This window comes from Onychomys torridus, chromosome 21 (assembly GCF_903995425.1).
Source record: "Onychomys torridus chromosome 21, mOncTor1.1, whole genome shotgun sequence".
NCBI lineage: Eukaryota > Metazoa > Chordata > Mammalia > Rodentia > Cricetidae > Onychomys > Onychomys torridus.
The window spans coordinates 19,672,830-19,699,712 of record NC_050463.1 but is presented as its reverse complement, the minus strand read 5'-3'; the positions used below and the strand labels follow the sequence as shown (position 1 = coordinate 19,699,712).

Here is a 26,883-nt window from a genome sequence, read left to right as displayed (position 1 = left end):
CATTAGCATACCCAGTAACACCATCACCTCCCCTCCTGACACTGATATCTTTGGATCTCCACTCCATGAACAATTTTCCTTAGAGAGCTCTGAAGTGCTAAAGAAAAGAAATCCACACCAATGTCAAATAGAAACCTTGCTGGCACAGTACTCAAAGTGACCAGACAATTTGATTTGCTATCTTTTTTGTTTGCATATACATTAGCCTCCAGTAATGTGAATTACTCAACTCAGACTAAGAAGTATGACAGACAGCTTAAGTTAACTATTAAACATCCACTTTGCCTTCCATCTCTGGGAACAAAACTGACTTTGGGTAGCCATATGCTTAGCCAAAAGCAGGATTCTTGCTCCTACAATCTTCCTTGAAACTAAAGACAGCCACTGGAGGGGTTCAGGCCAATGGGCTATATGCAGATGTCCCTTAGATCTATTAGTTTTTCTGATTACGATGCAAGGCCCTCAGGCTGGAGAGATGAATCAGCACTTAAGAGCACTGGCTGCTCTTCCAGAGGTCCTGAGTTCAATTCCCAGCAAGTACATGGTGGCTCACAACCACCTATAATAGGAGTGGATGCCCTCTTCTGGCATTCAGGTACATGTACAGAGCACTAATACATTAAAAAAATAAGAAGAAAGAAAGAAAGAGAGGGGGGGAGGGAGGGAAGGAGGGAGGGAGGGAGAGAGAGGAAAGAAAGAAAAGAAACAAACAAACAAACTAACTAAGAGAAAAGACACAAGACCCTTCCTCTTGCTACATCAGACAGGTGCCAACAGGAGGCAGTAAGCACATGGGAAGACACCAACATAATAAAAATGCCACAGCAGAAAGGCAGTGCTGGGGTCCTACACTGGCGGCAGTAGTTCTGGGCCATCTACCTCTACTTCGTGAGTTCTCTGTTACTCACAGCTAAATACTTCACTAACACAAAAAGCTTTAACTACTTGAGAATGGTATTGATGAAGCGCCATCAACTTTTTAGAAAATCCTATCTCATTAAACTTGTGCTTGACACTAGAGATGACTCAGCAGTCTAGAGGACTTGCTCCTCCCACAGAGGGTCCAGGGTCCTTTCCCAGCATCCACATGGAGGCTCACAACCATCTATAAGCCTGGTTCCAGGGGAACTGCTACCCTGGTCTAGCCAGCACAGGCACCTAAATTCACATGTATACACAAACTCATATAACCACACACACATACATAAAAATAAAATAAATTTTAAATTGTTTCTTCTCTGTACTTCACCAAAGTCTTTTACTTTTCACATTTCTAAAAACTCCTTTTAAAAAGGGTAAATATCCTCTGAAAAGTTGTCTATAAATCCTGTCTCGATGAAACTAATTAGGGTTTGGAGAGACGGCTCAGAGGTTAAGGCGCTTGGTGCTCTTGCAGAGGACCCGAGTTTAGTTCACAGCACCTACACTGGTTCACAGGCACTTACAAGTCCAACTCCAGGGGATCAGACGCCCTCTTCTGGCCTCCTCAGGAACCCATGTGCACATACTCAGAGACAGAAACACATACATGAAAATTTCTTATTTTTTTAAAGTAACTAATTTAATTTCTTTTAAATTCCTGAAAGTCCAAGGTAATTTTTCCTAGTTATCAATGTTAAAACAATTATCCCAGCAAAGGCAGAGTAAATCATCATTTCTTACAAACAAGAGTTCTAAACAGGGCCCATAATGTTTTTTGTGTGGTGTGTGTGTGTGGGGGGGGTGTCTGTCTGTCTGTCTGTCTGTCTATGTAGGTCACAGAACAACTTATAGTACTCCACTGTCTGCCACCATGTGAGTTCCAGAGATCAAGCATCAAGCTCAGGTCATCTGGCCTGGTGGCCATCTTGTCCAGCCAATGTTTTCATGTTTTAAAATTCTGTGTGTGTGGCTGTTTTGCCTGCGTGTGTGTCCGTGCACCTTGTGCATACAGTGTCCAAGAAAGCAGAAGAGGATGTTGGATCCCCTGGAACTGGAGTTACAGATGGTGGTGAGCCACCATGTGGGTGGGTGCTGGGAATTGAACTCAGGTCCTCTGGAAGAGTGGCCAGTGCTCTTAACTACAGAGCATCTCTACAGTCCTTGGGTTTCTGTTTTGTTTTGTTTTTGTTGTTGTTCATTTATTTTTTAATTGTGTTTTTTATTTAAGTTAAATTCATATATATATAAACACACAGAATAGCAGATGATGAGAAATGACCATTTAACCTTTTCTGTAATACTTAAAATGCTATGCAACTCCGTTGTTTAACAAAAAGATTTTATATATACATATACAGTTAAATAAATTATAGAACTTAGCTTCCAGCCCCAAAGACTTACCCATGTACCTCATCCCATATACCTCACCCCAACCAGAATGCCCTTTGAGACTCTGAGTAAACACTGTTACAACTTTCCCAGTAACGACTTCCTTATATTCTTCAACAGCATTAACAAGTGAGTATGCATTTCTAGACTTTTGAAGTATCTTTTACAGATCTTACAGTACAAGCACCCCACCTCCCTCAGCTACGATTCTGATGAGGAACTCGGGCCCATCTGACTTACAGTTCCTTCAACCAGGATATGTGTTTACTTATTCCTGGTAGGTCCTCTGCCCTAATTCAATGCAGTCCTGATTCCTGCCAACCGGCAGCTGACCTAGAGACAGCATCACTCTCCAATTCAATCCCTTCAGAAGATGGCAGGTAGTAGCTACAAGAATCTAAGGGGCACATTTTTACCTGGTTTTGTTTCTGTGATTATTGGTGCTTAATGCCACGACATCAATCACTGGGTATTACAAGAAGTTTATCAGGTTACTTCATTTTAATTTGTTATTGAAATACTCTCATAAAGAGAAATTTCTTTTCTTCTATTTAGCTTCTAGTGGTACAGTTCTCGTGGACAGAAGAGATATTGGGAGGAATTTGGCGACCAGGCTCATAATCAACAACTATTGTCATTACTTGAATATAACACCATTAAGAATTCAACTCATCTTTCTAAGTCTTTCTTAAATTTGGCAACTGCTTCCAAAGAATTTTCTAAAGTCTGTGGCTTTCTAACAATCCAAGTATTGAATGTGTTTCTCCCTATTCACAATAAACATGCTGACATATATACACACTGGGAAAAGTTGTTCAACCTCCCTTGCTGCACTCATACATTTGAAAAACACAAAGCAAGCATTAAAACCATGTAATTGGGGTCCTTTCCCCGTAGGTCAAACAGACTGGCGTGCAGTTATGACCGTCACTTTGTCACACTTACCATCGTTTAAGAAGTCGGTGAAAACGCACAGCAAGCCACACATAGAACGCCAGATGAGAGAGTTAGAGTCACTCCAAAGACGGCCCTCGGGACTTGGTACTTGCTGCACTAATGTCATTGAAATTCTAATGCCCACCAACAAGTCATTCATTAACTGGGTTTGAACAATGTGATTCCCAGCAAATTTTCTACAAAAAAGAAGAGAAGATTTTGAAAGGAAATTCAAATACAAATGTGACCACTTCTACCCTCTTGAAAACCAGCACATGGCTGCATCCAAGGGCCAAACTCAATCTGCGCTAAGCATTCCCGTTCCACAGTCACTAACTGTAAACTCCTAAATACTCTGACTGCAACAGACCCTCTTTCTCAGCCAGACTAACCTTACTCCCTATTGTGGAGTAAAAGTAAGAAACCTTTCAAAAGAAGAAATGAAGAACAAACAAGACGACTCACAGGCATGAACACTCGCACAGCAAACCTACACGTTTTCCACCTGCCTTCAACATGCTGTCCTAGACCTTCTCCTAGACATGACTGATAGTTCCCTTCTCCCTAATCTATTTACCCATCTAACTCTCTCTCCTCCCTCTCATGCCCGCCCCCTTCTCGCTGGTGTGAAGGACCAACCCAAAGCCTCAGGTACACTAAGCAGATCCTCTCACAGTGAGACAGTCCCAGCCCGACCTACTCGATGTCAAAGCTCCCCAAGATTCAGTCCTACTCAGTTCTCTGTTCTCATCTAATCCTCTCTCTTGATGCTTTAAATTATAGTCTATAGGCTAACTACTGCCCAACTTTGGGTTCTCTAACCCAGACCTCTCCCATTACAAACTTGTATTTCTAACTTCCTACTCACAATCTTCATTTGGGTATCTAATAAGTATCTCAAAATATGTGAATTTATCCTTGACTCCAAACCTGTACTACCTCCTGTGATCTCTGCTCTGAAACTACTGTAATGGTCTTGGCTTCTTGGTCTCTCTATCCCATCTGTAAGGAGATCTGAACCCATACCATGTCCACAGCTACTATCTGACCTGAGCCATCCTCACATCTCTTTGGATTACAATAGCTTCAGCTGCTCTCCAGCCTTTACCCTAGTCCTTCTCACTCTATTTGCAATAGGGGAGAATAGAAAGATCCTATTAAAACCCAAGCCAGGGGAAACTGTTTGTAACTTCCTCACAACAAACAGAATTAGCATAGGTCCCCGCTATTCCACCCTTAGGTATATATCTCCAAGAATTGAAAACAGAGCCCAGTGTGGGAAGCATATGGGGGCTGAAGCAGACGACAGATTATGATGCTACTGTAAGTCCCCCAACCCCACCTACCCCTGCCGCCAGGAGCATGACCATGACTTAAAGGATTCCCCTAAGAAACAGTTCAAACCTGCAGTCAATCCCCACCCATATGCACAGACTTACATCAATGTTTAATGACCTAGTCCTGAATATTTGTCCAGCCAATAGCACTAGACTTCTGAGAAAAGATGTAGAGGCCCAGATTACTCAAGGTTAGAGAATCTGAGCTTGCTTTACCCAGCAGGGCTGCATAAGGAGATGATCTGGCCACAGGTTTGTTTACCAGGTGTTTGGAAGGATCTACACTTAGCTGTTCGGTGTGCTCTGAGCTATCAAGAGGGAATCTTTTGCCTCTCCCTTGGCATGTTATAAAATGCCTTTAAACCTTCAAGGGCATTGGGTAGTGTTTCAGGCCCTCCTGAAGCTATCCTGTGTTTCTGTCTTTCTTCTCATCAACTAGGTCTCTCTTGACCTAATTGTAGTGGGTAGCCATCCCAGCATTGGCCTGGAAGTTCCAACCCCCACTGAGGCTTTGGTAATGGTCACGCCCACAAGGCGGGGCAGAGGAGGAAGCGGAAGACGAAGGATCGGGAAGTACTCACTCTCTTGGTTCCCGGACTCTGGACGCTGGAGGTAGACCGAGCAGAGTTCTCCAGAGAACAACGCCGGATTGTGCTATACCCTTGCCAGACCCTGTAACCTACCCCCTCATTTGTAAGTACCCCACAAAATAAACCTCCCTTTTAACTACGTGGAGTGGCCTTAATAATTTCACCAATACCTAATATTTCTTACCCCTCTCTCATAAGAACTAGAATGTAGGAAAGGTAGGAGCTGGATTCCCACAGCCTCCCACAGCAAGTTCCTTACCAAAAATACAGTGAGCAAACACAGCAAACAGGGGGGAAAAAACTTAAACAAACCAGAGACAATGTGAATCTAAGAAAACTTTTTTAAAAATTAATTATTATTAATATCTTCAGAAAGATAACAAGAAACTTCACCCATGAAAATATCAAACACTCAAAGCTAAGGGGAGTAACTTTTCTCTTTATCAATAATTTTCTTAATAATGATCTTTATAAATTATCATTTGAGCATAGCAGTAGATACCTGTCATGCCAGCACATGAGAGGCTGTGGCAGGAAGATTACAAATGTGAGATTACTGGATTACAAAGTGAGACCCTATCTCAAAAAAAAAAAAATCAATCAAATATTGTGTGTGTGTGTGTGTGTGTGTGTGCGCGCGTGCGCGCGCGCATAACTTCTAACTACAAATTTAAATAATCACACCAAATGTTGGAAAGGGCACATTCTGAGCCCTTTAAGAAAGCTTCCGTTGATACCCAGTGAGACCCACCCCTAGGATCCATTCCTGGGCCCCATCCCTTGCCTAGGAACACCCACCCAACTCAGCCCCAGTTGCCAGCCAGCAGGCAGGGCTCCTGAAGGAAGGCTCCCTATTCACCAAGACCCCTGAGCAGCAGACCCTGCAATCTACACACTCTGCCCCCACTCCCATCCGCCCGAGACCCCAGCCACTTCCTGAGGCTTGGAAACGAACTCCCAGCTCTATCCGGACCTAGAGAGAGAGGAGGAGATGGGCAGATATCAAGGCAGAAGTACAAACAACAACATAAAGAGCAATACAGCATCGCCAGAACCTAGCCCTCCTCCAACAGCAAGACCTGAACATCACAAGGTAGAAGAAGCAGAAGAAAGAGACTTTAAGAATAGCATCATGAAGATACTAGAGGCCTTTCAAGAAAAAAATGAAAAATGAAATGGAGGAAAAGATTTTTTAAAAAACGGAAGAAATCAATAAAGAAATTGAGACAAACACAAACAAACATTGGAAGAAATAGAAGAAAAGATAAATAAATTGGAAGACAGCAATAAATCTCTTAAAGAAAACCATGAAAAAGCAATGAAACAGGTGAGGGAAACAGTTCAAGACCTGAAAAGGGAAATAGAAACAATGAAGAAGACACAAACAGAGGGAATGCTGGAAATAGAAAATCTGAGTAAACAAACAGGAAACACAGATGCAAGCATAACCAACAGAATACAAGAGATGGAAGAGAGGATCTCTGGTGTATAGGATACAATAGAGGAGATGGATTCGTCAGTCAAAGAAAATGCTAAAGCCAAAAAAGTCATAACACAAAATATCCAAGAACTCTGGGGCACCATGAAAACACCAAACCTAAGAATAATAGGGATAGAGGAAGGAGAAGAATACCAACTCAAAGGCACGGAAAATATATTCAACAAGATCATAGGAGAAAACTTTCCCAACTTAAAGAAGGAAATACCTATGAAGACATAAGAAGCCTATAGAACACCAAACAGACTAGACTCCCAAGAAAAGTCCCCTCACCACATAATAATTAAACAATGTACAGAATAAAGAAAGAATATTAAGAGCAGCAAAGGAAAAAGCCCAAGTGACTTATAAAGGCAAACCCATCAGAATAACACCTGATTTCTCAATGGAGACTTTGAAAGCCAGAAGGACCTGGACAGATGTAATACAGACACTAAGAGACCATGGATGCCAGCCTAGACTAATATACCAAGCAAAACTTTCAATCATCATAGACAGAGTGCACAAGACATTCCAAGACAAAACCAGATTTAAACAATACCTATCCACAAATCCAGCCCTACAGAAAGCACTAGAAGGAAAATCCCAACCTAAGGAAGTCAGATACTCCCACGAAAACACAGGCAATAGATAACCACACAGCAGTAAACCCCAAAAAAGAGAAGTACACATACACATACCACTAAAAGATAATAGGAACTAACAATCACTGGTCACTAACATCCCTTAATATCAATGGACTTAATTCACCTATAAAAAGACACAGGCTAACAGAATGGATACAAAAGCAGGACCCATCTTTCTGCTGCATACAAGAAACACACCTCAAATTCAAACACAGATACCTCCTAAGAATAAAAGGCTGGGAAAAGTCTTTCCAATCAAATGGTCTTAAGAAGCAAGCTGGTGTAGGCATCCTAACAGCCAACAAAATAGACTTCAAACTAAATCAATCAAAAGAGACCAAGAAGGACATTATATACTCATCACAGGAAAGATCCACCAAGATGAAGTTTCAATTCTGAACATTTATGCCCCAAACACAAGGAAACCCAGATATGTAAAAGAAACATTATTAAAGCTTAAATCACACATAAAACCCCACACATTAATAGTGGGAGACTTCAACACCACACTCTCACCACTGGACAGATCAACAAAATCAAAACCTAACAGAGAAATAAGACACTTAACTGATATTATGGCTCAGATGTACTTAATTGGTATCTACAGAACATTCCATCCTAACAAAAAAGAATATACCTTCTTCTCAGCACCCCATGGAACCTTCTCTAAAATCGACCACAAACTCGGCCACAAAGCAAATCTCAACAGATACAAAAAAATTAAAATAACCTCCTGCGTTATATCAGACCACCATGGTATAAAGTTAGATTTAAACAACAAAAATTTCAGGAAACCTACAATCTCATGGAAGCTGAATAATGCTCAACTAAATCACCAATGGGTCACGGAAGAAATAAAGGAAGAAATTAAAGACTTCCTAGAGATCAATGAAAATGAATACACCACATACCCCAACCTATGGGATGTTATGAAAGCAGTGTTAAAAGGAAAATTCATAGCACTAAATGCCCACATAAAGAAGTTGGAGAAATAAGGGTTGGGGATTTAGCTCAGTGGTAGAGTGCTTGCCTAGCAAGCTCAAGGCCCTGGGTTCATTCCTCAGCTCTAGATAGATAGATTAGATAGATAGATAGATAGATAGATACCTACCTACCTACATACATACATACATACATACATACATACATACATAAGTTGGAAATATCTCACACTAGTGACTTAACAGCACAACTGAAAGCCCTAGAACAAGAAGAAGCAAAGTCCCAGCACAATGGAAGTGGATGCAGAGATCCTCGGCCAGGCCCCAGGTGGAGCTCCAGGAGTCCAACTGTCGAGAAAGAGGAGGGATTGTAAGAGTGTGAATTGTTGAGACCAAGATTGGAAAAGCACAGGGACAAATGGCCAAACTAATGGAAACACATGAATTATGAACCAAGGGATGTGGAGCCCCCAACTGGATCAGCCCTCTGGATAAGTGAGACAATTGAATAGCTTGAACTGTGTGGGAGGCACCCAGGCAGTGGGACCCGGACCTATCCTTAGTGCATGAGCTGGCTATTTGGAACCTTGGGCTTACACAGGGACACTTTGCTCAGCCTGGAAGGAGGGGACTGGACCTGCCTGTTCTGAATCCACCAGGTTGAAATGAATCCCCAGGGGAGTCTTGGTCCTGGAGGAGATAGGAATGGAGGGGAAGGGCTGGGAGGAAGGTGGGGGCAAGGGCGGGAGGGGGGAGGATGGGGGAACCCATGGCTGATTAGAATTAGAACACAAATATAATAAATAAAAAAAAGGAGAAAAAAAAAAAAAGAAGCAGCAGCAAAGTCACCCAGAAGGAACAGACACCAGGAAATAATCAAATTGAGAGCTGAAATCAATAAAATAGAAACAAAGAAAACAATACAAAGAATCAATGAAACAAAGAATTGGTTCTTCGAGAAAAATCAACAAGATAGACAAGCCCTTATCCAAACTAACCAAAAGAGAGAGCAAGAACATCCAAATTAGCAAATCAGAAATGAAAAGGGAGACATAACGACAATGAGGAAATCCAGAAAACCTTCAGGTCTTACTTCAAAAACCTGTACTCCAAAAACTGGAAAATCTAAAAGAAATGGATAATTTTCTGGATAGGTAACACATACCTAAGTTAAATCAAGACCAGATAAACTATTTAAATAGACCAATAACCCCTAAGGAAATAGAAACAGTCATTAAAAGTCTCCCAACCAAAAAAAGCCCAGGACCAGATGGTTTCAGCACAGCATTCTACCAGATCTTCAAAGAAGAGATAATACCAATACTCTTTAAATTGTTCCACACAATAGAAGCAGAAGGAATATTACCAAACTCCTTCTATGAGGCTACAATTACCCTGATTCCTAAACCAAACAAAGATGCAACAAAGACAGAGAACTACAGACCGATCTCCCTCATGAACATTGATGCAAAAATACTCAATAAAATATTGCTAAACAGACTCCAAGAATACATCAAAACAATTATCCACCATGATCAAGTAGGCTTCATCCCAGGGATGCAAGGGTGGTTGAACATACCAAAGTCTGTCAATGTAATACACCATATAAACAAATTGAAAAAAAAACACATGATCATCTCACTAGATGCTGAAAAAGCCTTTGACAAAATCCAACACCCTTTCATGATAAAGGTCCTAGAGAGATCAGGAATACAGGGAACATTCCTAAACATAATAAAGCCAACAGCCAACATCAAAGTAAATGAAGAAAAACTCAAAGTGATTCCACTAAAATCAGGAACAAGACAAGGCTGTCCACTCTCCCCATATTTATTCAATATAGTACTTGAAGTTCTACCCAGAGCAATAAGACAACATAAGGAGATCAAGGGGATACAAATTGGAAAGGAAGAAGTCAAGCTTTCACTATTAGCAGATGACATGATAGTATACATAAATAACCCCAAAAATTCAACCAAGGAACTCATACAGCTTATAAACACCTTCAGCAATGTAGTAGGAATTCAAAACTAAAAAAATAAAAAAATTTTTAAAAAAATCAGGAACTCAAAAAAATCAGTAGCCCTCCTATATACAATCGACAAACAGGCGGAGAAAGAAATCAGAGATACATCATCCTTTCAATAGTGACAAATGATATAAAATACCTTGGGGTAACTCTAACTAAACAAGTGAGAAATGGATGAGATCTACATGAGCAAATGGAGGTGGGGGTGAAGGTAATGAAGGACAAGGGTGGGGGAAAGAGAGCTTAGGGGAGGGGAAGGTACCAAGAAGCAGAGTGCTAGAGAGGTCCCTAGAAATCCACAAAGATCCACTGTAGACTACTGGCAATGGTCGAGAGAGTGCCTGAGCTGACCTGCTCTGGTGGCCAACACCCTAACTGTTGTGGTAGAACTCTCATCCAATGTCTGATGGAAGCAGGTGTAAAGATCCACAGCCGAGCCCCAGGTGGAGCTCCGGGAGCCCAATCAGCAAGAGAGAGGATAATGAGTAAGCAAGTGATATTGAGATCAAGATTGGAAAAAGCACAGGGACAAATAGCCAATACTGGAAACGCATGAACTGTGAACCAATGGCTAAGGAGCTACCATGGAACTGGACCAGGCCCTCTGGATAAGTGGGGCGGTTGATTAGCTTGAACTGTTTGGAGGTCCCCAGGCAGTGGAGCTGGACCTGTCCTTGGTGCATGGGTTGGCTTTTTGGAGCCTGGGGTCTATGCTGGGACACTTTGCTCAGCCTTGGTATGTAGGGAGGAGGGGACTGGACCTGCCTCGGCTGAGTCTACCAGGCTGGGCTGACTCCCCAGGGGAGACCTTGCCTTGGAGGAGGTGGGAATGGGGAGTGGATTGGGGGGGAGGACTAGGAGGTGGGAGGAGGGAGGATGGGGGAATCCATGGCTGATATATGAAATTAAGTTAATTATAAAATAAATATATATTAAAAAAGAAAGAAAGCTTCCGTTTGACAAGACAGTCCCCATGTGCACACAGACATGTGCACAAGCATGCAAACATCCAGCACTCACCTGTTTTCCTCCAAGATGTCAGTTAAACTCTTGTGCAGAAAACGAAGCACTGAAAGAAAAAGAACAGAATGACAAACCAGAGCTCCAAACTAAGCTTCAGCTTCAGTACCAGGAAATCATAAAATATCTACCAAAATGACCTCATAGAGAAGCAGGAACTGCAAAGGGTATGGTCTACTTTAGTTATCTGGGAGTCATCTCTAAAACAACTCAGAACAAAAGAAAATATTGAGACTTACCACTTTTAAGCAGATAAACAACACATGCTCTACCTGCAGGTGGGAAAATAACAATGTTAAGGAGTTTTTGCCAAAATGAACATTTTAAAAAGATGATGTAATGACAGACATTAGCAGGGAAAGGCACTGAAAAGTGCTGGCTTACCCACATTAAAGTTCTCCATGCAGGAAGATATGTTGTCAATTACTTTTCTATAAGAATATAAGTCAGCAGTATATAATTCTTCTTGAAGGTAAAAAATAAAACAGTATGTAGCATCATTTACAAAAAATTCAGGTAGGCCATTCAGTGAGCTGCAAAAAAGAACCAAAGGATGAAAAGCTTCTATTACTGGGCTAAGTACGGAGAGCGGAGAATATACAAATGTTAAACACTGAATCACACCTTCAAAATATAGCCCCAAAGTTATAACCCTGCACCACCACCACCGCCGAAATTCACTGATCTACCATTTCTCATCTGTCTCCCTGGTTCCACTTTGCTGTTTCTGCTCCCCAAGCCTTCTCTCAGCAGAGTAGCCAGAGCAACAGCACCATGCAGTCAGCATTTACTATGAGGATGGTTTCAGAACCAACCAGGAAAAAAACTGGGGGATGCTCAACCTCCTGTATAACACACAGAGCATTTGCATTACACCCTGTGCATATTCTCCCATATGCTCTAAACCATCTCTAAGTTGTTTGTAATGCCTAATGCAATACAGATGCTATATAGACAGTTGTTTTCTCTTGTCATTCAAAGGACAAGTGAAGGAAATAAGTCTGGACATGTTCAGTACATGATCTGAGTTGGCCAAAGGCAGAACACAGGGACACAGAGACCTGCCCATCTACCTGTGATCCTCTAACAAGCTCCACACACAGCTGCACTAATAAGCATAGCTCACAATAACCCACAAGGCCTTTCAAAACCTGCCTTTCTCCCCTCTCCATTAGCCCTCTGACCTCATCTCAATCCTTAGTCACTTTACTCTGGCTATATGACTCTTCCTTGTTCTGAGAGCTTATCAAAATCTTTTCACTTCCTTCAAATACCTCAAGTCTTGTCGGTCGATGTCAAAGTCACTTCCTACCCCAAGTGAAGGAAGAGTGGGACATGACCAACCACACGGCAAACCGACAGTCCGCGCTGGTCTGTCTCCCTTCTCCGCTCTCAGCTTTCCTTCTCCTCACAGCTCTCTGGCCATGGCATCCTGCACACGGTGCTGGCTTTTCCATTTTCCCTTAGCATCTAAGATTCTAAAGATCTAAGCTCTTCTATTCATTTTAACCTCAATTCCTAGAAATGTCCTTGGAACACAGTAGTCAACAAAAATCTCCTTAATAGAAAGTTATGCCAATTTTAGTCCAATTAAATCAAAACAAGCATTTTTTTTTTATTTGAAAAGCTCATTACTCTTCTAGAAGAAATAATCTAAAACCTAGAATAGTCCCCAAAAGAAAATCCAGTCGAAGGGTAACTAAGTCTGTGTAACAGAATCATATTATCAAAACAGCAAAGGAAGAGTGGCATTGGTATAGCACATACACACAAGTCTAAAATAACCACGCGAGATTCTAAAAACACATGATGACTATAAGGGAAACGGATGAGCCAACAGTCTGGGGATAACAGAGATTCTATGTGAAACAGAAAACTAAACTAGACCCTACAGCACCCAATCCTCAAAACTTGATTCTAGATGGATTTAAAACTGAGCAAAAAAAGTGAGACAGGAAATAACAATCTTGAATTAGAGAAAGCATAAAATAAGCAAGGCATAAAATTTAGAAATATATATAATGAAAAGTATTATTAGGGTCATGGTCTTCTTTAATTTTATAAAGACAATATCTCATGCAGAAAGTGAAAAAATACATTTGGCACATAATCTATATAGAACACTTACAAATCAAGAAAAGATTATAAGACAATGAAAAGATATAATTTAAAAGGTAATCAAACTGCACACATTACAAATTGTTCAACCATGAGTTGAGGATGTGGTTCAGTGGGAGAGTATCTGCCTAATATGCAAGACCCCTAAGGGGTCAAACCCCAGCACCAAGTTAACATTAATAATCTGGGAAAAAATAAGTGATAATAAAAGAGCATTTCTCATCTTCAGCTTTTAAAAATGTAAAAACTGGTGTCATCCAGTGCTGGAGAGACAGAGAAATAAGCAGTGTCACTCACAGCTGGAGAAGTGTAAATAAATAGCTTAGGGGAGGTGGAGTCAACAACATCTGCAAAGTGGTCTCCAACTCCCCCTCTAGCCATTCCTGCACACGATTACACACACTGTGTATGAAAAGAATATCACTGCAGCATTGCTGGAGTAGTGAGATCTGAAACACCAGATAGGCATCAGTGGCAAGGAGACTAAATAAACCAAGTAATATGTATCATGATTCACATTTTGATATATGGAGTATGTACATAGAAAGAAATACAAACAAAACACTCACCCACAAAATGAAAATAAGTGAGTGTATTTCAAAAGGGCTATCCTGATACAGAAAGTCTCTTAATATCCTATGTGCTTGTTTACGGGGACACGTGGGTACCACAGCACACATAGGAAAATGGGTAACTTGCAGGGGTTGGTCCACTCTTTCTACCATGTGGGAGGCAGAGGTCAAACTCGGGCCATCAGGCTAGATGAGAGTTACTCTGACACACAGAGCCATCTCATCTGCCCTCCAAGACACTCTTTAGTAAATAAACCAACTACAGAATACTGAGTAGAGTATAATCCCACTTACATAAAAATATTGAAACTAAAACATAGTATACATGTTAAACCCAAAGAAAAGGTTTCAAAAAACAAAAAACAAAATTAAAGTGAAAACCCTTTCCTAAAGAAAATGAAGCAAGGCAGAAATGGTGGAATTCAGGCCTACTTTATACAAAGGCTATAATCCTGTACTATCTGTGTTAGAGAATAGATGGGGACAGAGAAAAGGTGTAAGATGACAGATTTAAACATCCAGGTAAAAGAACTGACCCAGCAATCTGTGAACTGGGACCCACAGAATAAAGGTACAGCTTGTTTTTTTTTAAATCCTATAACCTAAGGCTTTTTGCTTTCTAAAGACCTCAGACAGATACATGGATAGATAGTATAAATGAAACTTAGTAGTGATACAGTTTAATTTTACCAAAACAGTGAATGAACTGTGCTTTTTCTGTTTTCTTTTTTGAAGTGCTGGGGATGGAACCCAGGGTTCTCCCTACTAGGCAGGTAAGCACTCTACCAATGAAGTGGATCCCAGGCCCCGGCTATTTTTACAGCATTCAACTTATCTTCCTTCTTTTCCTTACCTCGCCAAGACCTTCTTCAAGGGATTCTTCAGAGTCAAGGAAAAATAAATGCCTGCTAAAATTCTCAAACAAGTTTCAATAGCAGGATCACTCGCACCATTTTTATCTACCTTCTCCAGGAGAGGCACAATCTACAATTAAAAAAAAAAAAAATTCAAAGCAATTCTTTCTAATATCAAATACATCAAACTTCAAAGGAAAGAAAAATGACTTAAAAGAATATTTGTAATCATCTGACCTTCTGCTTTTCTGGCTTCTACCTCGTAAGAGTGGAAACTAAAGACATATGTCACCATGTCTGTGTGGTACTGAGGACCAGACCAGGGCAATCACTCTACCAACAGAGCGACATTCCCAGCCGGATTCCAGTATTTATAACCCTTTAATGCACGCCCCTCCCTCTTTACTTCCTGACCCACTCACACTGAGAGTCACGTGCCTAAGGCATAGCAATACAGAAAATCTATAGCATTCTTTAAAAGTGCGTAATAAGCCAGGCATGTTGGTTCATGCCTTTAATCCCAGCACTCGGGAGGCAGAGGCAAGCGGATCTCTGTGAGTTCGAGGCCAGCCTGGTCTACAGAGCAAGATCCAAGACAGGCACCAAGACTACATGGAGAAACCCTGTCTCAAAACACCAAAAAAAAAAAAAAAAGTGAGTAATATATTTAACTGATTTCAAAGTAAGTGTGCATGTGTGGAAAATCTAAAATGCTGAAATACAAATAAAAGCAATCTATATTTTAAATTAACTTTCAAATGTGCCTGCCAAAAAGTTTAAAGATTCAAAATTAATAATAATTTTTAAAAAATATATTGCTGGGTAGTGGTGGCACATACCTTTAATCCCAGCACTTGGGAGGCAGAAAAAAGTGGATCTCTGAGTTCAAGTCCAGTCTGGTCTACAGAGTAAGTAAGTTCCAGGACAGCCAGGGCTACACAGTGAAACCCTGTCTCAAAAAAACAAAAAAATAAAAATTAAAAAAGAAACTGCACACAATTATCTCTTGTCTACTTATAGTCCCAATGGTGGTAGAAGCTTAGATACTGTTTCTATTGCTTCTCTGAATAAAAGGGCATCATACAATGAACAGAAAAAGGAACTATCATTTGGTGATAAATTGGCATTAAATAACCGAAGCCAGAAACTGTCAGTTAATTTTTAAAATCCATAATAGCATGGTAATATTCGAGACACGATCATGAACAAAAACTCAGCATTACCTGTTTAATATAATGGATTTGTGACACTCCGTCTGTGAGTTGTACACAATGTAACAGCAAAGAGGCTAGATTTTTCCCTTCTGCATCAGCTAAAGCTAAGGAACACAAACAAAAACTTAATGACGTTTTAATGACCTTTCTCATACATTCTACAAAACTGCTAAGGCTGTAAACCAGGGCCAGTGAGATGGGTTAGCAGGTAAGGCAGCTGCCACCAAGCTGCCCTAAGTTTGACCCCAGAACCCATGCAGTGGAGGGAGAAGAACAGACTCTGAAAAGCCGTCCTCTGACCTCTACACCTGTCTGAAGTCATGTGTATGTCCACACGGACACATACTGGCTTAGTTTGCTTTCTGCTGCTGTGAGAAGACCATGACCAAAAGAAAATGGGGAGGAAAGGGTTTATCTTACAACTCCCAGGTCACAGTCCATCACTAACGAAGTCAGGGCAGGAAGTCAAGGCTGGAACCTGGAGCTGGGACTGGAGCATAGACCATGGAAGCAACATTGCTTACTGGTTGTTCCACATGGATTACTCACTCAGCTTGCTTTTATTATACAACCCAGGACCACCTGTCCAAGGGTATCACTGCCTACAATGGGCTGGGCCCTCTCACATCAATCATTAATCAAGAAAATCCCCCCCACTAGATTTGCCCACAGGCCAATCTGATGGAGGTATTTTCTCAATGGAGCTTCCTCTTCCCAGATGACTCTAGCTTGTGTCAAATTCTCTCTCTCTCTCTCTCTCTCTCTCTCTCTCTCTCTCACACACACACACACACACACACACACACACACACACACACACACACACACAGAGAAATAACAAAGTAAAAGTAGACACAGAGGCTCTGACATTAGAGGGCCCAGGTTCAGTTCCCAGCATCCACGTGGCAACTCACTACTCTCCATACTACAGTTCCTGGGGATTTGATTACCTCTTATGACTTCTGTGGGCTTCAGGCACACACATACATGGTGTACATACATACATAAATCTTTTTTTTAAAGTATATAGGCCAAAATAGCAAGTGAAAATCAGTCTAAAGGAATATAATATTTAACAAAACTATTTTTATCCAAAACTGAATGCAAAAAAAAAAAAAAAAATAGAAAAATTAAGCAGAAAGAATTTCAGCAGGGCCAGTGAGATGGGTTCTACAGCATCCCAGAGATTCAAATACTCTGCTTGCAAACCTGCAAATTCATTCATTAAACAAATGAAGTTTAAAAACCACATACATCTCAAAGTATCCAGGTCATGATGACAAACAGTGAGCGCGGCAACCTGCATCTCTCTTTTCTTCTTCACACCCATTTTAGATAGACGAACAGTAGTGTCTGTAAGAAAGAGTCACTTAAGACTTTGGTCCGGTGGAGGGTTTCTCCTGCAACACTGACATTTAGAGCCCATACGACCATTAATGAGGGTGGTGTCCTATGCACTACAGGATGCTTAAAGCTTCCCCAGTCTCTACCCCATCAGATGCCAGGAGTATCAACAAGTTAAGACAACCAACAGATGTCTCCCAACAGTGCCACTATTAGAGGGTACAACTGCCCCAGGCTGAGAATCACTGAGCTGAGGATATCTGGTTTACAAAAGAAAACCTGGGCTTTTTGTTCGCTTGTTTGTTTGTTTGTTTGTTTGTTTAGTAGTTTTGCTGCTGTTGTTTGAAATGGGGTTTTACTATGCGGTCCTCAAAATAGCTGCTGCTTTGAAGGGGAGATTTCTTTTGTCCCCCTGAAGGAATAGAAAGCTTGTCCAAGGAGACCTCTGTGGTCCAATGAGGAACGGGCTACCTTCGGACTCTCTCAGGAAGAAACTGACTCAATATATTCCATCTATACTCCTGACACAGCTTCCTAACTGCCTCCCCTGCTCCAAGACTCCATTCTTGTCAATCATCAAAGTAATCCTTTAAAAACACTAACGAATGCTGGGCAGTGGTGGCACACGCCTTTAATCCCAGCCCTCGGGAGGCAGAGCCAGACAGATCTCTGTGAGTTCGAGACCAGCCTGGTCTACAGAGTGAGTTCCAGAAAAAGTGCAAAGCTACACAGAGAAACCCTGTCTCGGAAGAAAAAAAAAAAAACTAACAAAGTCTAACCTGGCACTTAACTTATGAACCTCTCAAGGGTTTCCAATGGCACTAAATGCAATTTATTAATTACTAATGTCCAAATTTGGGTGATGGCATTCACAAGCCTGAAAACAATCTGGCCCCAGCTTCCTCTGCTATTCATTTCAAATCAGTCTACTCTGCTACCTTAAGAGCTCTCACATTTCCTGATGCTTATCATCACCTATGCAACTTCCAGATCTGCCAATTAATGCTCTGTCCAAGTTTGTGATTAAATACCACCCAAGAGAAGTTTTCTGGAACTTTATCTAAAATGTCATCACTCTGATACACACACCACTTCCCTTATTTTTTACAGCATGTATGACTACCTGAAATTACATTAATTTGCACATCTGTACACTGTCTGTTTTTCCTAGTAGTAAATTCCATGAAGGTGGCCATTTTAATGATGTGTTCAGTGTTTTAATTCTCAACTCCTTCACCATTCAGGCATGTAGATGCTTTATAAACATTTGTTGGACAAAACCAAGGAATTAACATTTGCTAGAGGCATTTCTGGAAGGGACAAATACCTTGAAAGGCAGAAAAGTGGACCACCTGTTACCTAAAAGTACACGCTACAGCCAAGTGTCAGGCTGCTCCTGCTACTAATCTATAGTCCATTTGGACAAGTCACTACATTAAAGGCAAGAGAGCCACCCACCAAAAAGTTAAGAATGAACACAGCTGGACATGCAACAAGGAAAGAATTTGAAGTTCTTCGTTAAATTTAGGAAATAATTTCCTAACCGAGCAGCCAGCATACCAAGTGAGAAGGTACTGAGGAAGGACACTGTGGGGACAATCCAGGTAAATGGCAAGTTTGCAGCAGTATCTGATCCCGGAGTCCTTGCAGCTGCTCAAAAAACAGATTCGGTGATTCTGCGTGTTCTATGGATAAAAGTGTGTCCTGGTGACCTGGGCCTCCCCAATGCGTAAAATCCACCCTGTCCAGCCTGGTGAGTTTCTGCTCTTAGGTACCATTTGCAGTTTCCCTCCCATCTACACCTTTCCGACTCCCACGTGGAGTCCCAAGAATGACAGACGTAAAAGTGGTTAAAGGGCTGTCTCCATGGAGACCTAAGCGACCAAAGCCAGAGGCTGGTAATGCCGCAGGGCCACGGCTGGCACCCTCGGGAGGCCCTGCAAGCCGGCCCGGCCGCGCTGTGGAGAGCCGGTCCCCCGCGCCCGCGCGCCTGGCAGGCAGCACGCCCGCGAGTCAAACCTCGTGCCCGGGGACGTCTGCAAAGCGTCTCCGCCTCTGGACGAGTCGCCGAAGCCCCGTCTAGTCTACAGCGTCCCAGCTTTAACGTGGTTCGCAATGCACCACCCGTCCCGGGCGCAGGGAGGCAGACCGGGATCTGGCAAGGAAATATCGCGAGAGTAGCCGGACGCTGCTCCTCCAATCAGAAGTGCGGGGGGTCGTGACGTCATCAGAGAGGGCGTTTGCGAGTGGATTTGGATTGACCGCGACTCGGGTGGGTGGGTGGCTTGGTGTCTGTGTGTCTGTGTGTTCAGGGCTGCTGTTGGTCACACACGCTTTACTTTCTTCTGGGTGGCAGGGCTGCAGCCTCCATTATCGTGTGTGTGTGTGTGTGTGTGTGTGTGTGTGTGTGTGTGTGTGTGTTCGGGACTGTTGTTGGTACTTTCTTCTGGGTGGCAGGGCTGCAGCCTCCACATCGTGTGTGTGTGTGTGTGTTCGGGACTGTTGTTGGTACTTTCTTCTGGGTGGCAGGGCTGCAGCCTCCACATCGTGTGTGTGTGTGTGTGTTCGGGACTGTTGTTGGTACTTTCTTCTGGGTGGCAGGGCTGCAGCCTCCACATCCGTAGGTGTCTGGCCGACATTTCTGCCTCAACCCAGACTTCCCACACTCACTGTGCCCAGAGGCAGGGCAAAAACTACCCGCGGGGACAGTTGGGCCGGGCGTGAACTGAAGCTGCTAGCAACGACTTGAACTCCAGCCTCCGAGCCTGGAAAGTTCCCTTAAAGGGTGTACCTTTTACACAGCTCACAAGCTGTCTCGTAGTCCAGGTTCGATCCTCTGCTCAAAAACAAAAACAAGAGACCAAAAATGAGTAAGAACTAGAGACCTATCAGGGCAGTAGGAGCTAGGGCAGGGAACAAGATTAGAGAACAGACAAGATGCTTTCCTGAGGCGCATTAGTTGGGGAAAATAATGAAAAATTGGTTAATCAGGTGGATGTCTTAAGCCCTTTTTCCCCCTCAATTTTATATTACTGTGCTTTGAATTTCTTTGTGGTTTTGCCTCGTGTATCACTAAACAATAGCTTGTCATTTGTTTGATTTTGTGTATATTATCCACCGATTAGCATCTTTTGGCAGTTTTTCGGGTCACCCACTTAAAAATGGGTGAGGGTAATTCTTTGATTCACAGTTAACATAATATGCCGTTCTCTACTACATTTATGCAGTCATGCTAGTGCCTCTGGACATTTGTTCGAAAGGAGTTCAAATGAGAGAGAGACAGAGAAAGGCATGGCCATGGAAGGGAAGGTGGAAAAAGCATGTGAGTTGTATGTAGGATGAGTAGCTGTGGGGAAGGGAAGCCTATGAACTGGAGCTGCCAGGGAGTTTAGGGTAGAGGAAGAGGTACAAAGGGCCAGGATGCTAGCTTGGACCCTGAGACGCATAACAAGTATATGTGGAAAGGAACGAAAGAGGAGTCTGGAACTAGCATTAGCTTTGGTATGCAAAAAGTAGCTTTGGTCTCATCCACCGGAGGAAGGGGAAATAGGGAAAAGGCTCTTCCTAGCAGACAGAAATGGTTTCACAGATTCCTGAGGAATGCTGGAAATGTCAGCCAGCAATCTTGTAGCCTAGCATGTGCTGAACCAAGACTGTCGTGGGCCTGCCCTTTTGAGGTACCTGGGGTTTTCCTAACAATAACAAACTACTGATAATACACGAGGGGTTCAGAAATGATATGGTCTGTGGGTCTGGGTTGTGTTCATCTTCTCTGCCAGTTAAAGAATGAGAAAGGAGGAGAAATCTGGAGCACAGGACTTTCAAACATGGCGGACAGAGTCAGCAATTGAAGAAAATCCCCGTTCCCTGGTCAAAAAAGAAAAAAAAAAAAAGTGGGAATTGCTGGGGGCAGTTAGATACTGCTGGCCATGGATAATGAGCTTTCCTGAGACAGCCAAGCCCCTCTATGCCAACACCAGGGGTGCCACCCTTAGAATGGACTGACACTGAGCAGAGGACCTTCAAAGCCTTGAAAAGGGCCCTGGTGTCTGCACCATTTGTGCATGGATGAGGCCAGAGGCATTGTCTAGAAGGTCCTCATACAAACCCTGGGACCCTGGAAAAGACCAGTGGCATAGATACTGTCAAGAAACTTGATCTGGTCACAGCTGGATGGTCAGCATTTATAAAGGCCACCATTGCTGCCACCACCTTGCTGGTAAAAAAGAATCTGACAAATTAACTTTAGGACGCAAACTATTCCTGACAGCCCCACACTCTGTTGAGGCTCTTTTGAGGGGAACACCAGAGAGATGGATGTCTAATGACCAAGTGACCCAATAACATGCACTGCTTCTTGATCAACCCCACATTTGGTTCCATAAGACTCAACCCTGCCAGTCTCCTAGGAACCAGACAACTCAGAGTTTACTGACCTGATCTGATTGACATCCTACTGGCAACACCAGAGGAGGTATTGTTCACTGATGGGAGCAGTTTAATCCAAGATGGGATCAGGTGTGTAGGGGCAGCAGTGTTGACCCACGAGAAGACTATCTGGGCACAGTCTTTAAGCAAGGGAACCTCAGCTCAACAAGCTGAACTTCACCTTTGACGCTTCTCTGGGAAAGACAAGGCTCTCACCGTAAACACTGACAGCAGCTATACTTTTACCATGGCCCATGCCCATCAGGAAAGGATTGCTAACCCTAGTAGGAAAAGAAATCAAAAACACAGAAGAAATCTTAGCCCTATTGGAATCTACCCAAGAGGGCAGCCATTGTTCATTGGACACCAAAAAGGAGATTCCCCAGAGGCCAAAAACCTCAGGGTGGCTGGCTTGGCCACCCCAATATGTGGAGCTAAAGCCAGTGAGGACCCTCCAAGTCTTCATAGCCCTGCGTGAACCCTGCTTACTGGACCACCCAGAATGAGCCAAACAAGAAGTGGCCAGACATCATAAACAAGGTTGGTAGATGCTGCAGGACAGAGTCTGGGAAGGCAACTGGTGGTAGATCTCCATGAAGCCCTCACCTAGGGACCAGGAAAACTGTGAACTCCTCAGACCCAGGTATTATGTTTCAAATTTGGAAAGGCTGATTAAAGACACCACTTTTAGATGTGCCACCTGTGCTCAGGTAAACCCCAAATGGGGAAGGAAGATCCTACAAGGGATCTGGCTCCAGGAAATGGGCCCAGGGAACACTGGGAGTTGGACTTTACTGAAATCAGGCCTACTCATTTGGCTATAAATATTTGCTGTCATTTGTAGATATCTTCTCAGGGTGGATGGAGTCCTACCCCACCCTAAACAGAGACTTCTCCAATAGTTACTAAGAAATTTCTTCAGGAAATAAGTCCTAGATTTGGACTGCACCAAGCTTTAGGGTCTGACAATGGCCTGGCCTTCACAGCCAAAGTGTCTCAAAATCTGACAAAGGCATTAAATATGAACTGAAAATTATATTGTGCTTATGTCATAGAATATTATTTTAAAGTGTGTTACTTTTGTTTATGTTGCATTTGTTTAACTCTGTGAAGCTGTGTTACTGTGCCTGTCTAAAACACCTGGTGGTCTAAGAAAGAGCTGAATGGTCAATAGCAAGGAAGGAGAAAGGATAGGTCGGCTGGCAGACAGGATAAATAGAAGGAGAAATCTGGGAACAAGGAAGAAAGAGCAAGAGAATAAGGAGAAAAGGATACCAGGGGCCAGTCACACAGCCACCCAGCCAGCCACGGAGTAAGAGTGAAAGTAAGATTATAGAAGAAAAGGAAAAGGCCCAGAGGCAAAAGGTAGATGGAATAAGTTAAGAAGAGCTGGCTAGAAACAAGCCAAGCTAAGGCCAGGAATTTATAATTAAGAATAAGCCTTTGTTTATGGTTTATTTGGGAACTAGGTGGCAGGTGCCCCAAAGAGCAAAAACAACATACTTATAGGCCACAGAGCTCATGTTAAGTTAAAAAAAGATGAACAGAACTAAGGAGACTGATCAAATTGGTCCTGGAAAACTGACAAAAAAAAAAAAATGGGCCAACCTCTTCCCCTTGACCTTGCTCAGGGCCGGATGTACTCCTTTTGAAGTTATGTTTGGGAGACCACCTCCTATCTTCTCCAAACTCAGATATTTCTCAGATATGTCTGGTCACTCCCTTCTCAATTCTTTGAGGGCTTTGCAGGAAGCTTGCCAGGCCATGGACCAGACTAAAGGGAATCCTGCCATCTCCCACCTATCAGTTCTAGCCAGGAGACTTGGTTTGAATAAAGAAGATCCTTGACAGGACCTGGACCTGTCATCCTCATAACCCTGACTGCTGTCAAATGTACTTAGTGTTGTATCTTGGGGAAAAAAAGGCCACTGAGGACTATGACAGATAGACCATCACTTGGACCACAGACCTCTTAAAGATAAGGCTGACCAAAATTTGGGATATACAGTCCCTAACAGCCTCAAACCTGGATATGGAAAATCAGAAAACCTGGGAATGGGAAACTCTTACCTTTTGGGTAGACCTCTGCTTTCTTATGTCCCTTTCAGAGTGGAACACTATGGGTCTAGGGGAGGGACAGGAAGTCAGTAAGAAGACTGGCTGGAAAAAAGCCTTCAGGGATTACAGTTTTATGCATGCTCTGCCATGGACGAGGTACCTGCATCATGACCTCAAATTACCTGGCTTGCTTGTACGAACAGTTTGACTAAATGTGCCTCCTCCGACTTACTGGAAAGTCACACCTCCACTCTATGTATATGATTAACATACTGTGTATATGTTATCCTCCAGGGATATTGCCTATATTAGAGAAGAGGAGAGAGCTCATATTGGCCTTGACTCAATGTTATCGGAAGTTAAAAGGGTCCCAATTCTGGTCCTGATCCTAGAAGGGGCAGGCATAGCTGCAACTGCCATAGGTACTGCAGCCTTGACTTTGGGGAACCAAGACTTTGAGGAACTCGGATTCCGGACAGACAGATAATTTGGAGAATTCTGTTTCCAGGCTGGAGAGCCAAGTTGACTCCCTCACAGAAGTAGTCCCACAGAACTGGAGGAGGCTGGACGCTCTTTTTATGAAACAGAACTTTGCATAGCCTTAGGAGAAAATTGCTGTTTCCATGCCAACCAACTGGGGTAACAAGGGGAAATCTTGTCATGCTCAGAGAACACCTCAAAGGGAAAAAAATGATGGGCGTCCGCCTTTGTTTCCCTGGTCCCCATGGCTGACCACCCTACTGTCATCAGCATTAGCTGGACTGCTGCTGCTTCTGATCAGGCTGATGTTTGAACACTGCATTCTTAACTACACGACCAGCTACTTCACAGAGACTAAATTCAGCTCAGCAACTGGTCCTTAGGACCATCTATCCCCCCCACCCTTGAACGTAAGTTAACCATTTGACTCAAGTTCATAGAACCAGTAGGGAATGTGACCAGGCAAGACAGTGCAGATGTTCCTCCATCTTGTATGCTTGCTCAGGCCATTTCAGGCTTATCTAAAATCTGATCTCCTTGATGGAGAATCCCATGAAAAACTACTCAACTCTATTCTAGGAACCCAGGGTCAAGATGCCCCAGCTAGCTTATCTTAGCTTCTGTTAAACTGCCTGCTTGTGCAAACCTCCCTGCAGTGTACTGCTTAGCAAAGCCCCCTACAGCTGCTAAGTGAGATGCCAAGACCTGGATTTTACTTTCAAAAACCCCGTGCTCTGGACACTCAGGCCTACACTTTAGTCTTGAATACCGAAGTGTAGTCTCAGGTGGCTGGAAAAAGACTCTCAGTTGTCTATAAACAGTGTCTGAGTTCTCATCTCTGGTGGGCTTCCTGTAACACACATACATAACCAAAACAAAGGTTTTTAAAATATTAACCAGGAGCTCTTAGACTGTGTTTTCTTGATTCCAATAAACATAATTTATATCATTGTGCTTTGCAATGTTGAGGATTGAACCTAGGGCCTCCTGCATTCTAAGCAAGCACTCTACCACTGAGGTACTCTACCCCAGACCTTTTGCTTTGTGTTTTGAAACAGTGTCTCATGAACTATCCAGGTAAGCCTTTAAACTTGTGGTCTTGCTGCCTCAGCCTCCCAAACAGTTATAGTTGCAGGTCTGTGTCCCCAGTTCTGGCTAACATATATTATTTTAAACATTTTAAGGCTTAATGTAGTGGTTTGTGTGTATCATAACGCTTAGAAGGTAAAGGCAGAAGGTCCAGGAGTTCAGGGTCAGCCTTGGCTACATAAAGAATTTAAGGCTCTCCTGGACTCCATGGGGGCCTGTTAGGATTCATGCTGATTAATTAGGGTGTTCAATCAACTAAGAGACAAAGACATGCCTGTAGTAAAGGACTGTCTAGATTAGGTTAGTCTTCCGGCAGTGTTGTTAGGGACTGTCTAGATAGATTAATTGAGAGGGACAACCTACCGTATAGGGTATAGCATCATCCCATGGCCAGGGTCCTGGGCCGAATTGAATAGGAGAAGTGAGTGAACACTAGAGAGCATGGCTCTCTGCTTCCTGACAACGTAGCCAATGTGACTAGCTTCATCAGACTTCCCCACAGTGCTGGCCTGGGAGCCAAACAAACCTTTCATGGAATGTTTTATTGTAGCTACAAGACCAGTATCTAAGGCAAACCCTGTCTCCAGAAAACTTTGTAAGGGGTGGGCATAGTGGCGCCTGCGCCTTTAATCCCAGCACTGCTGAGGCAGAGGTGCGGAAATCTCTGTGAGTTCAAAGCCAGCCTGGTCTACATAGTTATTGAGGACTATTGGGATCCAGCCCCTCGATAGTCCTCTCGCAGGGAAGAATCTACAACCAGCTGATAATCTAATCTTAGCCGATATGAAATGAATCTACATACACAATACTCTTTAGTGCATACACTTTATCCTTCTGAGTCAGTTCTCTCTCTACACGCCTTCTGTGTTGTTCTCTTACTTAACTCCTTTCTCTCCTGATTCCTCTCTACATTTATCTGCTGTCCTCTAGGTCCTATCTTTGTTCTGCCCATCCAGGTTCTCATCCAATAGTTTCTTCCCCTATCAGCTCCTCTCCCACCTCCTTCTCTCTCATCTTGTTCTTCCCCATCTCCCATCTCGTTCCTCTAGTACTCTCTTCTAGCCCTTCAATCTAGTTCTTCCCCATCTAGTTCTTCCATTCTCTTTTCTCCTCTCCGTCTCATCCCCCCACCCAAGTCTCTGAGGTTTACAGTTATATACCCATGAAATAGCAATGCTCTGGTTAAAGTAAGGTCACCAGGCTTGAATTCCCTCAGGGTCAAAAGGAGGGACCATAAGATCCACACAAAAGTGCAGGAATGGCCAGCCTTCATCTGCAACCCAAAAGGGAAGTGACTAATGGGAAACAGAATCAACTGAGGACTAAATTCTGTTAATATCTGAGCAAGGGGGATTTTATGTGCTCAACTATATTCTTAGAAGTGATTGGTTAAAGTGTGAGGAGTCTATGAGTGATGAGTGAAAATGAAACTGCCTTCT

General features: G+C 42.9%; 1 protein-coding gene across 1 annotated transcript in view; it reads right to left on the bottom strand.

Annotated features, from left to right (window-relative positions):
• Positions 1–19,535, bottom strand: part of Thada (THADA armadillo repeat containing) — a 289,455-nt gene extending 269,920 nt beyond the window's left edge. The window contains 9 exon segments of the mRNA XM_036170461.1: positions 3,256–3,443; positions 11,288–11,336; positions 11,527–11,559; positions 11,672–11,820; positions 14,831–14,961; positions 16,055–16,149; positions 17,300–17,398; positions 18,950–19,039; positions 19,409–19,535. Coding sequence (XP_036026354.1) covers positions 3,256–3,443; positions 11,288–11,336; positions 11,527–11,559; positions 11,672–11,820; positions 14,831–14,961; positions 16,055–16,149; positions 17,300–17,375 — 721 coding nt within the window. The 5' untranslated portion in view covers positions 17,376–17,398; positions 18,950–19,039; positions 19,409–19,535.
• Between the last annotated feature and the right edge of the window lie 7,348 nt (positions 19,536–26,883).